Below are 15,812 nucleotides of genomic sequence, written 5' to 3'. Positions count from 1 at the left end.
GCATTCCTATGACAAAAAAGTCAGCTGCCTCGTAACACCAAGTTGCCAGCTCTCCTGACTAGCAAGGATGATCCTGCTGCAGAACCAGCGTTGATTTGCCGCAGGCTCATCTTTGCTACTCAGGAGAGCTGGCAGCTTGCGGTTACGAGGGTGCTTCCTTTTTATCAGTGCAACTGCAAGCGCTGTGCAGTTAAAGTGACTATAGACTATAATGGGGTCCGTGCACTTTAACTGCACAGCGCACCTCCTAAACACGCTCCTCCTGCTACTCGTGGACTTGGTGACTCTCCTTTAGTCAAATAATGGTTTCCCTTGAAACAAGCATTTTTTCCCGTAGACTATAATGGGATTCGATATTCGATCGAGTAGTCGAATATTGAGGCTCTACTGGATACGAATCTCGAATATTTCACTGTTCGCTCATCTCTAATTATAATGTTTATAAGAATTGTGGTTTATTACTCCAAACAATTCTAATTAATGTTGTCTGCTCTATTTATGTTCTTCTATTGTATTCAGTTTTAATTTAAATGATCTGTGCATTAGGAATAAATATTTATATATTTTTTTTCCATTTTAATTTCAAACACTCCAAAGTTGTGCCACATTTCTTCTAAATATGATAATGAGGTCTCCAGTTAAATTTTCTGACAGTGATTCACGTAGCATTTTGCTAGAATAATTATTAAAGTTCTTAGAGGATTAAGACAAATTAAGATCATCTAAATTTCAATAAAAATCAAACAAAATTATATTCTTGACCTTATGAATTTAACCACAAGCTTTGTTTTCGATTCAGAGCTTATTTGTCGTATAATTAAGGAACATTGCATATTATACTAAGTGTTTGATCTGGATATATTCCATTCAACAAAAAGAATAAAAATGAAATGTAATCAACACAGTGTTACCGAGTTACCAAGCAAAAAAAATATGATGGTTATATTTCATTGGTTTGAAACATTAAATATTGTACAGCATTTTTATTTCACATGTTTTAACTGTACCATTGATAAGCATATAAGGTGCCCTCAGTTACAGAGGTTGTCCAGGCACATTTTTATATTTTAAATATGCGGGGGAGGTGAAAAAAAATTATACTCATCTATCCCGAGTCCTAACAGAGTGATCCAGTCCTTCTGTGTCTTCTCAAAGTGGAACTGCAAACTGGCTGTGACATCCTGGATCCCTTTCACAAAAGCCACTGATTGGCCTAAGAGGTAACGTGACTGCTGAGGTCACTGATTGGCCTCGGCAGTCACGTGACCATTGAGGCCAATCAGTGACCTCAGGAAGAGACTTGGGGTGTCACAGGCAGTGACATCACATACCTTTCACTGAGGCCGCTGATTGGCCTCAACAGTCACATGGGGTGTGGTTTTCCACCGGAAGATAACAATGGACTAAGAGGACTGGATCGCGCTGAGAGGTATTGAAGCACCGTGGAATGGAGTATGAGTTGTTTTTTTTTTAAATTTACTGCCCCCATCTGATTTTAAAAAAATAAACTTGTTCATTTTTGCCTGGACAACCCCTTTAACCCATCCTTAGTTTGGTTAACCAGTGCAGTTTATCATGAAACCAGTTCAACATGCTAACCAAAGCCTTGGTTTCTTTCTAACTTGGCCCTAACTGCCCCTTCTTTCTAGTTTGGTCTTGGTGTATTGTCGCATGTAGAATGTGAGAAGTTTACTACAATTTTTGTCTTACAATATGTGTTTCTTGGGCTATATGGTTGTACAGATTAAAACACGTGTGCTTCACTTTTAGAGGCCCAGTGCAAAACCATTGAAAGATTGAGTTTTAATCTGCATTAGAATTTTTTTTCTTTTCCATCATAAGAGTAGAAAAATGGAATTCAAGCTGACAGATAGGAACATAGTCTATCAGATTCCATCATAGTGATTGTCAGTTTACCAGAAAAATAGTGCTGTGCATTACTAGTGCCATTTACCATGTGCAAAAAACATTATTTGAACTGTAATTGTATGAACAGCAGCTTACTGTAGATTGACCATATAAAATAGAAATATTGATTATATATTATATCTCTTTGATTCTCTCAATTTAGTTTGGTTTGAGTCTATGATATAGTATATAACATTCTAACATTTACCTATAAATATAGCATTTGGGGTGATAGATAATACAACAGGATTTTATTAATCTTCTACTACGGAGTCTGTAAATCACTCCAATTTACCTTCTTTATATATCTCTCTACTAATTTATAGATTGTAAACCATCAATGTCAGTTATATGTTGACAAACCCACCAAGTTCAACAAATTTCTGCTGCGGTCTAGAGGTCCTCCCGACTGTACCCGCAAAGCAATTGTTAGGGGAGGTAAAGTTGGGAGAGTTGGACATTAACTGCTCTGTCCTTTCCTTCAAAGGCAGATCATCTGCTACCAGACATGACTTTCTTTCCTCTCCTATTCTGTACATATGCACTACTTGGTAGAATGCACACGTGTATGGTGAAGTTGGTCGAGACCGTCATCCGGCCGACATCTATCTCATGTGAATGGGAAGTGTGTGTATCTGATAGAAGTCAGGAGATAAGATTGTAAGTAACATTTGGGACAGGGACTGATGTGACTGATGACAAGTTCTGTGGAACGCTATGGAATAAGTTGCCAATACATAACCAACAGAAATAAGAACCTATTGGAAGCCATTTTAATTTTGAGTATACCTACAGTAGATCTCCTCGTGCACTGTCAGACTTTGTGAAGTCTGCTCAGGCCAGAACATCCTGATTGAAAATATAATGTAATTTAGGATTGTCAAATTAAATATGTTTTCTTGTAATGAGGTAAATTGTGACTCACTGTACAGATGGCCGGCATTCTCAGCAGCCAAGAAGTGGGAGAAAACATTTTTTATTATTTGGAAACATCATCAGTAAGGCTGTCCAAAATCTTTAAACCCATATTCCCATACTTAGAGCAAATGGTTAATAACTGGTTTATTCGAGCTTTGTCTTACTTGTGAATGGGAGATGTCCTGTAGACCACTTCATTAAGGAGCAATGCTTTATGCTTGGTCTACAGCGATGAGCTTTTTGAATATAAGGGAATACGTTGCGAGTGTTTTCAATTAGCATCAAGTAAAAAGGATGTAACCACATGCAATGCTTGGAGCATGATCCACCAAATATATTGTTACTGGGCAGTGGACCATACTTGGCCGACCACAGGCTTTACTAGATGATAAACAGCTCAGAGGTATTATGTAATTTTATTCTACGTATGACCTCTGTTACTACAGGACTTAATGTTGGTGTTCACAAATGTCATTTACCAAGAAAAATAGAGAAACATGCAGAACTAAAGCTTTCCTTTTCTTATAATGATAGTGGTGAAAAGCTGTTGGCATTGGCAAATGTTAGTTTACGATGTATTCCAGTGCAGAGTGCCCTGTATTATGGTCCAGTGTACCTGATGAAGGGACTCTAGTAGAGATGAGTGAATACCTTTCAATCAAGCAGTGCCCCTCATCAGTAGCACAAAGGGGCAAGGACGTGGACGTGGAAATCCAGCTGGGGATCCAGTCCACAGTCCAGGTACTGGAGAGGGGCTGGCAGCAGTGCCCCTCATTAGTAGCACAAGGGGAAAAGGATGAGGAAATCCAGCTGGGGATCCAGGCCGGAGTAGCTTGACTCCAATTATATTGTCAGGATACGGAGTCGCCGCGGTCTCCTTGCTGCGCGGCGTCTCCCTGGGAGACGTGTTAGGAGTTCTATTGGGTGTGCTTAGGTCATTAAGGGTTAATCTTTTCCTTGCCTTCAGTCTCCATGCCGTTAGCCATCAGGTGTGTTTCTCTGCTGCTATTTAAACTCCACCCAGGCATGGATCCTTGCCAGCCATTCACTTTGTGTTTCCTGGTCCCCCTGCTCAGTCTGATTCCCTGTCTGTTTGTATTCCATATGTTTCTTGGATTTTAGACCCGGCTTGTATTTTTGACTATCCCTTGTCTTTTGATTTGGTGCCTTTTATTATATCTCCTGGCTTGACCTCTTGCTCGTCTGACCTCGCCTTCTCTTCTGTGTCTTGCTGGGATTTGTGGTCCTCCCTGGTTCCATGCTGTTTAGTCTTTTGTTTTGCATTGCATTTACACTGTGCTTTCTGTTTAGGTGTGACCCCGTGACTCCAGTCCCTAGGACTTTCAGGGCCTCCTCTCCCCTTATCCTAGCCGCCGGATAGAAGGTTAGGAGCTGTGGTAGGCACACTTCAATTAGGAAGTGCATTGGTCTGCCTCATCTCAGATATTACAGCATAGTTATAGCTGCAGGGCCTGCGACCCCTTTTGTCATTAGCTGCACAGTGTTGCTTTCCAGCTGTGTCACTTTTGCACTGCCTGACCCTGACTCCAATCCTTACATATATACTGGAGAGTGTCAGCCAGCAGTGCCACAACATCAAGCAGGGTGCAGGGTGTAGTGCTGACGAGGCCCAAGCACCAGGAACCTATACTAGGGTGGATAGCAGATATTGTGGACCTGTGACCAGTATGTCCTGTCCACAGTACTGATGAGACACAGTTGCATGTGTCTGTGCCAGCACACAAGTCCCTCGTCCTCCTGCTCATCCTCCACCACCTCCTCCTCCAACACCACCACCTTCACCATAAATAAACAGTTAAAAAAAAACATTAATGTTTTAGGCCCCCCCCAAGGGCCTAAAAAATAATTTTTTGGGGGCTCCCCCCAAGGGCCTGAAAATTAATGTTTTAGGGCTCCCCCCCAAGAGCCTGAAAATTAATGTTTTAGGGCTCACCCCCAAGGGCCTGAAATCTAATTTTTTAGGGGTCACCCCAAGGGCCAAAAAGTAAAACTCTGCTGGTTAAAGGATCAATTCACCCTAAGGGCCTAAAACACTGCTGGTTAAAGGCTCAACTAACCCCAAGGGCCAAAAAATAAAACACTGCTGGTGCAAGGCGCTACTCACCCCAAGGGCCAAATACACTACTGATTAAAGGCTCAACTCACCCCATGGTCCAAATAAAACACTGCTGGTGCAAGGCTCTACTCACCCTAAGGACCAAAAAATAAAATCCTGCTGGTGCAAGGCTCTATTAACCCCAAGGGTCAAAAACACTGCTGGTTAAAGGCTCAATTCACCACAAGGGCCAAAAAATAAAACACTGCTGGTTAAAGTCTCTCCTCACCCCAAGGGCCAAAAACTATGCTGGTTAGAGGCTCAGTTCACCCAAAGGGCCAAAAACTAAAACTCTGCTGTTTAAAGGCTCAATTCATCCAAAGGGCCAAAAACTATGCTGGTTAGAGGCTGAGTTCACCCAAAGGGCCAAAAACTATGCTGGTGCAAGGCTGAACTAAATTAAAGGGCCTAAAACTATGCTGGTAAAAGGCTCAAGTCACCTCAAGGGCCTCAATCTCTGCTGGTAGCTCAGCTTAAGGGCCACTAACTTAATTTGGAAGGGCTCACGTGAAGGGCCAGAAAAGTAATTTTTGGTGGTCTCATCACACTACACACACACACATAAACAATGACAGTTAAGAGTGGGGGCTGTTGGATTTCCCATTGCCTATACCATCTGTGGTTGTCATGGGCAACGTGATTTAAAGGGGTTCATGTTAACATTCCTTTAGCTTTAAATTTGAATTTCTGTCCATACTATTGTGGAGGAAATAAGGTTTCTACGTATTTTTCAACTTTCATAGAGGTTCTATTGAGTTTGTAAAGTGTCTAGTTGTTAGGCTGTGATATTGGGGTAAACCTGGGACTTGGGCATGTTAGATGGCCCCAGACATGCTTCCCCTGCTGTACGAGTTGCATTCCAGAGGTGTTGGCATCATTTCCTGGGGTGTCATTGTGGACTTGGTGACTCTCCTTAGTTGAATTGTGGTTTCCCCTAAAACGAGCATTTTTTCCCCATAGACTATAATGGGTTTTGATATTCGGGTGAATAGTCGAATGTTGAGGGGCTACTCGAAATGAATAACAAATATCGAATATTTCACTACTCGTTCATCTCTAGACTCTAGGCATTGAAGGGCGCCAGATAACCCAGCAAAAGTTGCCGGTGTGTATGAAGCAATGTGGCGTGTGAAATGCAATGTATATGGGTATTAGTATCATTTTATTATTTTATAATTTAGGTTTTATTAGTCCATGTCAAAACATTAAAAATGTACGCAATGCCCAAAAACACCAAGCAGCAAAACAGTTACAGAGCTTGTCTATGTCTTCTAGATAGATGATAAGTGTTCATTGTGGGAAATCCACTTTAAAGAAAAACAAATGCGACAATAAAGAGGAAGTTACTGACATACTCTATTTTATTTTTTGTAAAACTGCAATACAGATGTACTAGCAGGGCAGAGTTTGTCATTTGGCACAAATTGACATTAATTTCAGGCTTGCTCTTGTTCATATGTCATGTGAAAGAAGCTTCGCACATTTACAAATTCTCACATAGAAAATCAAAGTAAATGTGTAGCATTCTTTGTGCCGCGGCTCCGTCATTTTCTGTGTAAAGTAATAACTGACAATAACATATCGCTTTGTCACTCACAGTTGTATTGATTGTTTCACTTACAAGAAGTCAAAATGAGAAAGAGGCGCACAATGGTGTCTTGAGATTGCTAACAATTCCCTGAGGGAGTGGCAAGCTTGTGTTACTTGTACTTCAATGGTTTGCTTTTTTTGTTACATGAAATCATTTTGGGGGAAGTTTTTGTAAGAACAGAATACAGCTGTTACCTTGTTTTTTGTTGGCTGTACAGCTCATTGTGTCCTATAAACTCTCTATGGTGGGGCGCCTGGTAGGGAAAATATATATTGTACTATGAAGACTATACAGTAAAAGCACTCTATAAATACAATTACAGTGAAAAAAAATAATAATTATCAAATTTTCCAACTCTTTTTACTTAATTGAGATAGTTAAGTCTTTATTCTACAACCATAGACTTAGGAAAAACAAGTAGATTTTGGACCAATTCCATGTGACTCCTAAATTGCTGGAATGATGGTTCCAACCAGAAATGGGGAGTGTGATTGCGGGAAAAATCGCTGCATTTTACAGTAAGCTTTGGAAATCACCACACGTCAATCATACCTACAGAAAAAAGGCAACACAGTGTCTCAGTGGTTAGCACTGGAGTCCTGGGTTCGAATCTTGCCAGGAACAACATCTGCAAGGAGTTTGTATGTTCTCCCTGTGTTTATGTGGATTTCCTCCCAATCTACAAAGACATACTGATAGGAAAATAAAATGTACATTGTGATCCCTATATGGGGCTCACAATCTACAAAGAAAAAAAAAATTGTACCTACAGAAACACCGGCGGCTTCCCCATAGGTATAATTCTAACAGAAGGTCCGTGGAGGAAAACTCCACAAACTCTGTCTAAAGCGCTGCGGGAAGAACCACAACGCGTTGCAGCACTTTTTTGCTGTGGGATATCCTGTGGGGCTTTAGCCTTAAAGGGATTCTTCCCCCAGGAAACTTCCACCACAGTACAATATAGAGATCATTATGCTGTGCACTATCATATCTACACAGCCCAACGAATGCACCATTTCCTTAAAGAAGTTGTTTCAAGAGAACATAAGATAGGATAATGCTTTAATAATCCCGCCATGACGAAATTAATGTATAAATGAGACTCAAGTCTCATGGAAATGGAGTGTGCCACAGTCTCTGCATATCAAATGTGAATACAGAACTTTTGGAGGTTCTGACATGCTCCTTTACTTTCATGGCTTGGCTTTTTCAAGGAAATGTATCTGTTCGACTGTCTAAGGTATGATGTCCCTTACAGTGCCCCTTTATTGTATCACTATACAGTTGTGGCTTTCTTTACTATTATATTGAATTTCTTTCCAGAGGAATTGGAGAAATAGTATATGAGAAGCATATAATGAATTCATGGGTTGTCAATGTGATAACACTTGGAATTTCCTGACCCACCATGACTCCAAAAATATATAGTGAATGGTATACTTTTTTGCATACAGTATTGGAGAACTGTTGTTTGGCTTATCAATGTATACTGGTCAAATGTTTGCCAAAAGAACACATAAGGTTTTGTTAATAGAAGTATACTGTCCAGAAGTGCCCTTCCTTAACTTCTCCCAAAACCTTATATAGTGTATTGTACTTTATTCTTAACTACATAGCTGTACCAAATGCCTTGGGTGGATGTCATCTATTGGTCATCAAAGGGATCCTATCATACAAACACATTTTTTTCTTAGTAACACGTCAGAATAGCCTTAAGAAAGGCTATTCTTCTCCTACCTTTCGCTGTCTTCTTTGTGCCGCCGTTCCGTAGGAATCCCAGTTCTTGTCGGTATGTAAATTAGTTCTCTCGCAGCACTGGGGGTAGGCCCCAGCGCTCAAACAGCACTGGGGGCGTCCCCAATGCTGCCAGAGAACTTTCTCCAGGCGCCGCATCCATCTTCGTCAGAAACGTCCTCTTCATCCTCTTCTTCCGGCGAGGTCTCAGACTTCTAGGCCTCGGGCAGAGCAGACTGTGCATGCCCACAGGACACGAGAAAATGGCCACTTACAATACTGAGTAAGCAGCTACATGCCAAAGCTCATGTAGTATTGCTGGCAATGGGGACATTTTCAACATACATTTACGAACACAATATCACAACTACTTAGTATTACTTTATACTGATTTTATTTGTACCCCATAAATGACACAACTTTGATAAAAGTTTCATTTCTGCAAAGAATCCTGTAATTATTCTATTATTATTATGGCTAATTGTCAGCTATTAAACTTGAGTGTGATGGATCCTTTCTAAACACTTTACAAGAAGAAAAACGAGAAACTTTCGCTCACCATAAAGACGTAACTTCATTCTGGGTGCACAATCACTTTTCCTCTGGACTTTGAGAGGCGAATTCTTATGCAGACTTTTCTTCAAAAAATAAAGTTGATCCGCACCTCTTCTTTGTAAAAATTAACTTTTAATCACATTCTTAAGGTGAACCAGAGTTCATGTACAAAAAGTGGACAGTAGGAATAAACATATAAGTGTTTTAAAACTAAAATGCCGACGCGTTTCAAGGTTGCTTCACCCCTTAGTCATGGCTAAGGGGTGAAGCAACCTTGAAACGCACCAGAGTTTTAATTTTAAAACACATATGTTTTTTCCTACTGTCCACTTTTTGTACATGAACTCTGGTTCTTCTTAAGAATGTGATTAAAAGTTAATTTTTACAAAGAAGAGGTGCGGATCAGCTTTCTAAACACTGGGGGGACCTGGGACCTTTGATCTAAAGTTGGAGAACTTATTTATCTATTGCAAAGTGCAATATGCCATAAATATAACATAGTTAGCAAAAGCAACAATGTATTCCTTCGGTCATAAATAGCAAAAGCATGTAGAACAATTGTTAAACAATAAACAAAATAAAATATTGGTTTTTTTTTTCATAAAAAGTTTAGTCTTTTAGTGAAGCTGGGCAATACCAGATTGACAAGTGTGGCCCTCTTTTCATAATAAATAACCATGTTTTTCTTATCCTAGACCGCTTATATTTTCAACTGTAGAATGGCAAATTTAATTTCTCAAATTTAATAGACTTTTTTTTGATAATGTTGAAGTCGTTAACAACTAATTTGTATTGACTTGTATAATATATATACTTTACAAGACAGTTTTAATCTTCCTTAAAGAAAAAAAATTAATGAATGTAATATTCACTAATTGCTCACAAAATGAGACATACACATTTAATTTCCTTGATCATTTTGTCATATTACTTCCTTGATTGAATATTGTATGGAAGGCTCTTACATATCTGGCATGTTGTAACAAACAAGTTAGTAGGTGGGGAAGCAATGGAAGACTTCAAAACAATAATACAAATTTATATATATATATATATATATATATATATATATATATATATATATATATATTCAATAAAATAATACAATAAGGAACATGATGCACTTTTTCATGTAGATTTATTTTGTGTGTAATGGAGGTAATAATCACTTTCAATAACCGTCACATTGCCTTCTCTCTACAGAGAATTATTATTTTTCGCTCCTTGGCTTCCAAAAGCCATATTTTTTTTGTTCACACAGCTGTTTTTGCAGGACAGTTGTCATTCCTAATAACACCACAATAAAATTGAGTTATACCAATTTTTATCACTTTCTTACATGGTGCTCTGTGCAGTTAAAATGACATGTTACCTGTATTTTGTGAATATAAACACAGTAAAACCAAAGCAAGCTGTTTTACCATTAGTACCATTATTTCTTAGGATGAAAGAGTGACCTAAAAATGGGGATTTGCACATCTAATTTTATTTTTTAAATGTGGAAAGGGGGTGACTGGTATTTTTTTTAGCATTTTTAAAACTTTTTTTTAAAATTTTATAACTTTTTATTGTAAGTTCCCAGAACTTCTGTTGAACCCAAGGGGCATAACAGAAGTTCTAAAATAACAAACCTGGGAGTTTTTGTAAAATTCCCGACTATCATCACAACTAAGTTCTATCCCCTTTTGGTGGCAAACAGTGATCCATTCCAAGGTGGAACTGAAATTCACCAAAACATCTAAATGGTTAACAGTTGCTATGTTAACTATTAGTACTGGCATCATTCATGGCTAAAGAAAGACACCAGATTGGATACAGAGAAAAAATAAGAGTAAGGCTCCATTCTCATGGAATAACGTGCCACTCATTTAGACACATATACACTTGTCAGAGCATGGCGCTTCAAAACAGATCCCATTGAAAGCAATGGGTTACAAAGCCTCCCATTGATTTCAATGTGTAACGCGCGTAAGCCTGCACCCTTTGAAATCAATGGGATCTGTTTTGAAGTGCCCTCCTCTGACAAGTGTATATGTGCCTTGCTCTCCTATTTTGGGTGAAACAGACACTACTAATAATATGAAAATGAGCATTAGTTTAGAGTATAGGTAAAAACACAGGTTTGGCACAAGTTAACTTAATAAACACAATCAAATTAATCAATAAAAGCAAATTTTTTATCTCAAAAATTATAATGCATTTCGAGGTATCTAGTCTCTTCATAAGATTCACTGGCTACATGCCTTTAATTTAATTCACTGGCTATGTGCCACTCTAATTTTTGAAACAAATACAATTCTTTATTTGTTCACAATTTAGATTGTATCCATCAAGTTTACTTGAGAAAGGGTAATATCAAGTCCTTGCTTATATGTGGACTGTGTAAAGAATCAGCCAGGTAGGTTTGACAAAATAAAATAGGGTCAAGAATAAGACAAGTGGACAAGTAAAATCCATTGGATGATGCAGTCTCCATTACACAAGCGGACAGGACCCACTTTAAAAAAATAGCGACAGATATAGATAAGTCATGAAGATGAAATAGTTTTGAAGTTTTCTTTTCAAATAACATCATCATTCAAAATATTTGAAAATATTTTAAAAAAATCACCTAAAGTATATTTTACGGAAATTGTTTCTATTTCATGTAAAACTTGTTAATTTCTTTTTCTATGTCCACTTTAAATTTGAGCTTTGTTTCTTACTTTTTGTACAAAAATTGGACTTTGACCTAAAATTAAACATATTTTTAGCATTCTAATTCATAATATAATGACTCACGTTCCCCAGGGAAGAAACTGGGCAGCATAATGAAGTCTAAGGACAACAAAAGCTTTTATTTTGCTGACTTATGTGTGAAGGTCTCTAGATACAAACAAAGATCACAACTAAGTGTATTATTCCATGTTCTACATTATAAGTTAAGATTTTCTATGTAACACTTTTAAGTCATAAGAACAAATGTATCCTTTCAGCAACTGTGTAAGACAATTTTTTTGACGGGTTAGTAAGTGGCCAGTTATTATTTATACTGAGATATTACAACACAATCCCTTTTCTACTCTCTTCAGCATCTGTTTGCAATCTGAATGGGAACTTGCATCATTTGTTAGGAATTTTGGCAGGACACGTTATTTTAATGGTGCCTTTGTTTTTCTTAAAATGTTTAGCGCAAATTCTGATACATTATAAATCAAAGGCAAGATATTAATTAATGAGACTTCTCCATGAGATTGCTCCATGATGGTTATTTCCTGACCACAGGTGTCTCATGTAGAATTGTTTTACACAGAAAAGGTCTACCGGTTTATGTAGCTGTTTGGGACTTCCACAGCTTGGAATAATTCTTCACTGTCAAAACAGATGTTTAAAACACCTTATGTTCCCATTATTTATCAGGCATCTTCACTTGCATATTAATAATGTATTGTGCACTTATTATTTGTTATAAGGACATGGCTTATATAACTTTATTGGATCACTCAACTATATAGAAGACCAACGTGGTAGAATCCAACGAATTCTACTAAAGCAAAACCAGTGGATACACACCTTGTGGGTACAGGACTAAAACATGAGGATGTGGTCGAATATAAATGTATTGGTTAAGATTACACATTTTGGAGCATGTAACGTTATATAAACCTAACCCCTTTGTCAGATCTGCTGCTCTTCCCATAAAGTCATGGCCCGAACTATATAGAAATCTCATCAGAAAAGACAAAGTACTGTATTGCATATCACACACAATCTAATGGTAGAGTCCTATGGAGTTATAATAATTATTTGGATATTTTTTTTGGATATTGAGATCTCCAATTGTTCCCTTCGGTAGCACTGGCCATAATAACATAACACTGGTATGATCATCTTGGTTTATAGTATTGCTGGGTTGCCTATACTAAGACCTGCCTGTATAAATCTATAGTATCTGCGGCAATATAATAGAATTAGAGGTGCTCTGCTCCTCCTCCGAGGAGCTCATCAGTAAAGTTGGTCATATTAGATTAAAGTCAGCCAGACACTTCAATTTCATATGATCATCTTACAATTAAATGCAAGCCATGATGGATTTCAATCCTTTCTTCCTAGGAAATAAGCCAAATTAAATAAGGCTAATTCATCTACTCACTAAAATAAAATCCATGATAAGAATGTGTATGTTTGTGAGGAAGTCAGGAATATTAGCTCTTTGCTGTACAAATATTCAGCATAATGTCCAAAAAAGTATATGTATGTAATCTCCCCATAGCTACAGTCAATGTGGTAACTCTGCCTACCTAGTTTTTATCAAGTCTAAATCAATAAAATACATGTATTCACGCATGCAAATAATAAGGAAATAAAGTCCAATGCAAAAGTAACCAATAATATAGAATTCAATTAATATGTGGATGACCCTCTTTAACCTAAGATTATTATGTATTGCTCAACTTAAAGAGGACCTTTCATCAGATTGGGCACAGGCAGTTCCTCCCCGCTCACACTATACAACGCGATAGGCGCTGCTGGGCATAAGGGCGTCCCTGGCTAACTGTCAGAAACGCCCTTCTGACTGTAAAGAGCTACGGTACTGGGACCGATACCGCTTTACCCGGGGCACAGATCGGGAAAGCCGACAGTGCGCTGAATTCAGCGCACTGTCAGCTTTCCATCAGTATATAGAACTGCCTGTGTCCAATCTGATGAAAGGTCCTCTTTAACACCACTGACTAAAAAATATTGGCATATTTCAGCAACATACATATTTTTTTTAGCAATATTATTATAGATTAAGCTGGAATGCAGCTATTCTCCTAATTTAGGTGGCAACACTTTTAACATATCTGAACTATTTCTCCAGATGTCAGGTATTGAATTTTCCTTGGCACTTGGCTGCCAGGTTCTGTCAAGCTGATTTTAGTAGAACACGTAAGCCTATGCATTATACCTGTTTCCTCTCAGGGGGAAGGCAGATGGCAGAATGTAGGAGCCTGCTCTTCTTCTCAAAGCCAATCCTTTCAATGACTAGTCTTGAGAAAGCGAAGAAAAATAACTTCATAGTACCTGAAAAATGGGTTCAGAATGATGCAAATCTTGCCAGAACTTGAGAGTTTTTATTATTTATATGCAATGCCTTTAATTTGCAAATTCATATGCAGTGAATGGGGAGAGTCAGTTACAGTTTGGTGTAAAAAAAATAATTTTAGAAATGTGTTGATATTTGTCAATGGCTTAGAGCAGTTGAAAAATTGGCAACATTTTTGTACAAAATATGAGACTATAGTAAACTATCCATGAGGTAGCATAAATAAGAGAAGTAGGTAACATGTTTAGCGAGATAGACAATTTTGAAATTTATCAAGTACAATGGGCCAGTATTCTAGTGTAATAAACACCTAATTAAAATATCTAATATGCTGTATTTCACACTTTTTAGACACTTTTATGACTTGTAGATTAAAGGGTCGTGTAACTATCAGAAAAAGAGTGTGACCTATCAGGATAGGGTCGTGGCCTAAGATCTGACACTGTGCACCAACTAGGCTCCAAAACTTTTTAAGTCAATTAATAAGTGGTGTATTAGACAGTATATCAATATGCCAAATTTATCAAATAGCATCAGACACTTTGATAAATCACTCACTGTCCATTCTGAAACTTCAACACCATTATTAAATTTCTTTCAATGAGAGCAACCAGGACATCGTAAATCTACAGGTTATATATTAGTGTGTATAAGCCATCGGCAATGTGTTGTGTAAGGTGTCTTAGGCATACAGAACCAACACATGCTCTATAAAGGAATACTTGTGGCTTCCTTGAAAACACATGTGATATAGCTGATCTTTACTTTATGCAGAGTGATAATTTGTTGTTGCTGAAGACAACGAAAGCCATTGAAAAGCTATTATATGAGTTGTGTTAACATTCTGGGACTGATTTAATAAAACCCTATGTATGCCAGCCTTAATCCCTTTATGCATTGGTGAAAGATACACTAGAATTACTAATAGTTGCTAGTAGAAGTACTTGTGCGCTGGGAATTTGTAAGGCTGAGGTATCCCTACCCTGAACAGTAAAACAGAGAAAAGTTCCAACAGCTCACCAACAATGCAGCAATGAACCAAGGCAGGTGCACGGAGACTGAGCCACTGACCGAGGCTTGACGGTGGCTTACATAAACAAAAAGAAGATGGTTCCAGCACCAAATTAGGATGAAAAATCTTCTTGTTAATTAAAACATAGCTTTAATGGAGGTTTAAAAACACATCGTGTGTCCACAGAAAAACAGCAGTAGCCTACGCATTTTGGGAGTAGCCCTTCCTTACTCAGGGCATGGCATATCCCTACCCTGGCCGGTCTTCGTCACCACCTCCCACTGTTCTCTTCTTTAAAATAAACTTATGTCGCACTTTTTTATGCAAAAAACAGCATGTGTGACAAAAATTGCATCTTTTTCAAGCCTTGCACATAGAAAACGGTGTACAAGGCTTCACAGACTAGTCCCTCTATATCACACCTCTATGCCAAGTTAAACTTTGCCGGTTTGTCCTACCCATAATGCACAGCACCTTGTAAATTCTAAGCATGTGTCTCCCTCTGATAGTTCTGAGTGTTATAATCTACTTTTTAAAGCAATACATTCTATGGCGCCATACATGATTTGCTTCAAATATTCTTCTACATCTGCTCACTAGAAATGTATTATCAGATAAGATATTATATTGAACCAGATTTGAGATTCTTGCCTTTAATGCTACTTGTTCCTTTTGTGTATTGCAGCAGTCCTATGCACCAGCTCCCCATCCCATGGCTCCCCCCAGCCCCAGTACAAACAGTAGTAACAACAGCAGCAACAGCAGTGGAGAACAGCTGAGTAAAACAAACCTATATATAAGAGGACTTCCACCTGGCACGACAGACCAAGACCTCATAAAGCTATGTCAACCGTAAGTCACATAAAAATTGCATAATGTATATATTAGTATGTAAACCAATGATGGGTTT

General features: G+C 38.2%; 1 protein-coding gene across 1 annotated transcript in view; it reads left to right on the top strand.

Annotated features, from left to right (window-relative positions):
- Nucleotides 1-15,812, top strand: part of RBMS3 (RNA binding motif single stranded interacting protein 3) — a 508,182-nt gene that overhangs the window by 109,809 nt on the left and 382,561 nt on the right. Inside the window, exon 2 of the mRNA XM_075271372.1 lies at nt 15,588-15,754. Within this exon, the coding sequence (XP_075127473.1) occupies nt 15,588-15,754 (167 nt within the window). The remainder of the gene's footprint in view (nt 1-15,587; nt 15,755-15,812) is intronic.

The sequence above is a fragment of the Leptodactylus fuscus genome, chromosome 4 (assembly GCF_031893055.1).
Source record: "Leptodactylus fuscus isolate aLepFus1 chromosome 4, aLepFus1.hap2, whole genome shotgun sequence".
NCBI classification, from domain to species: Eukaryota; Metazoa; Chordata; class Amphibia; order Anura; family Leptodactylidae; genus Leptodactylus; species Leptodactylus fuscus.
This window is presented reverse-complemented; position numbering and strand designations above follow the sequence as displayed.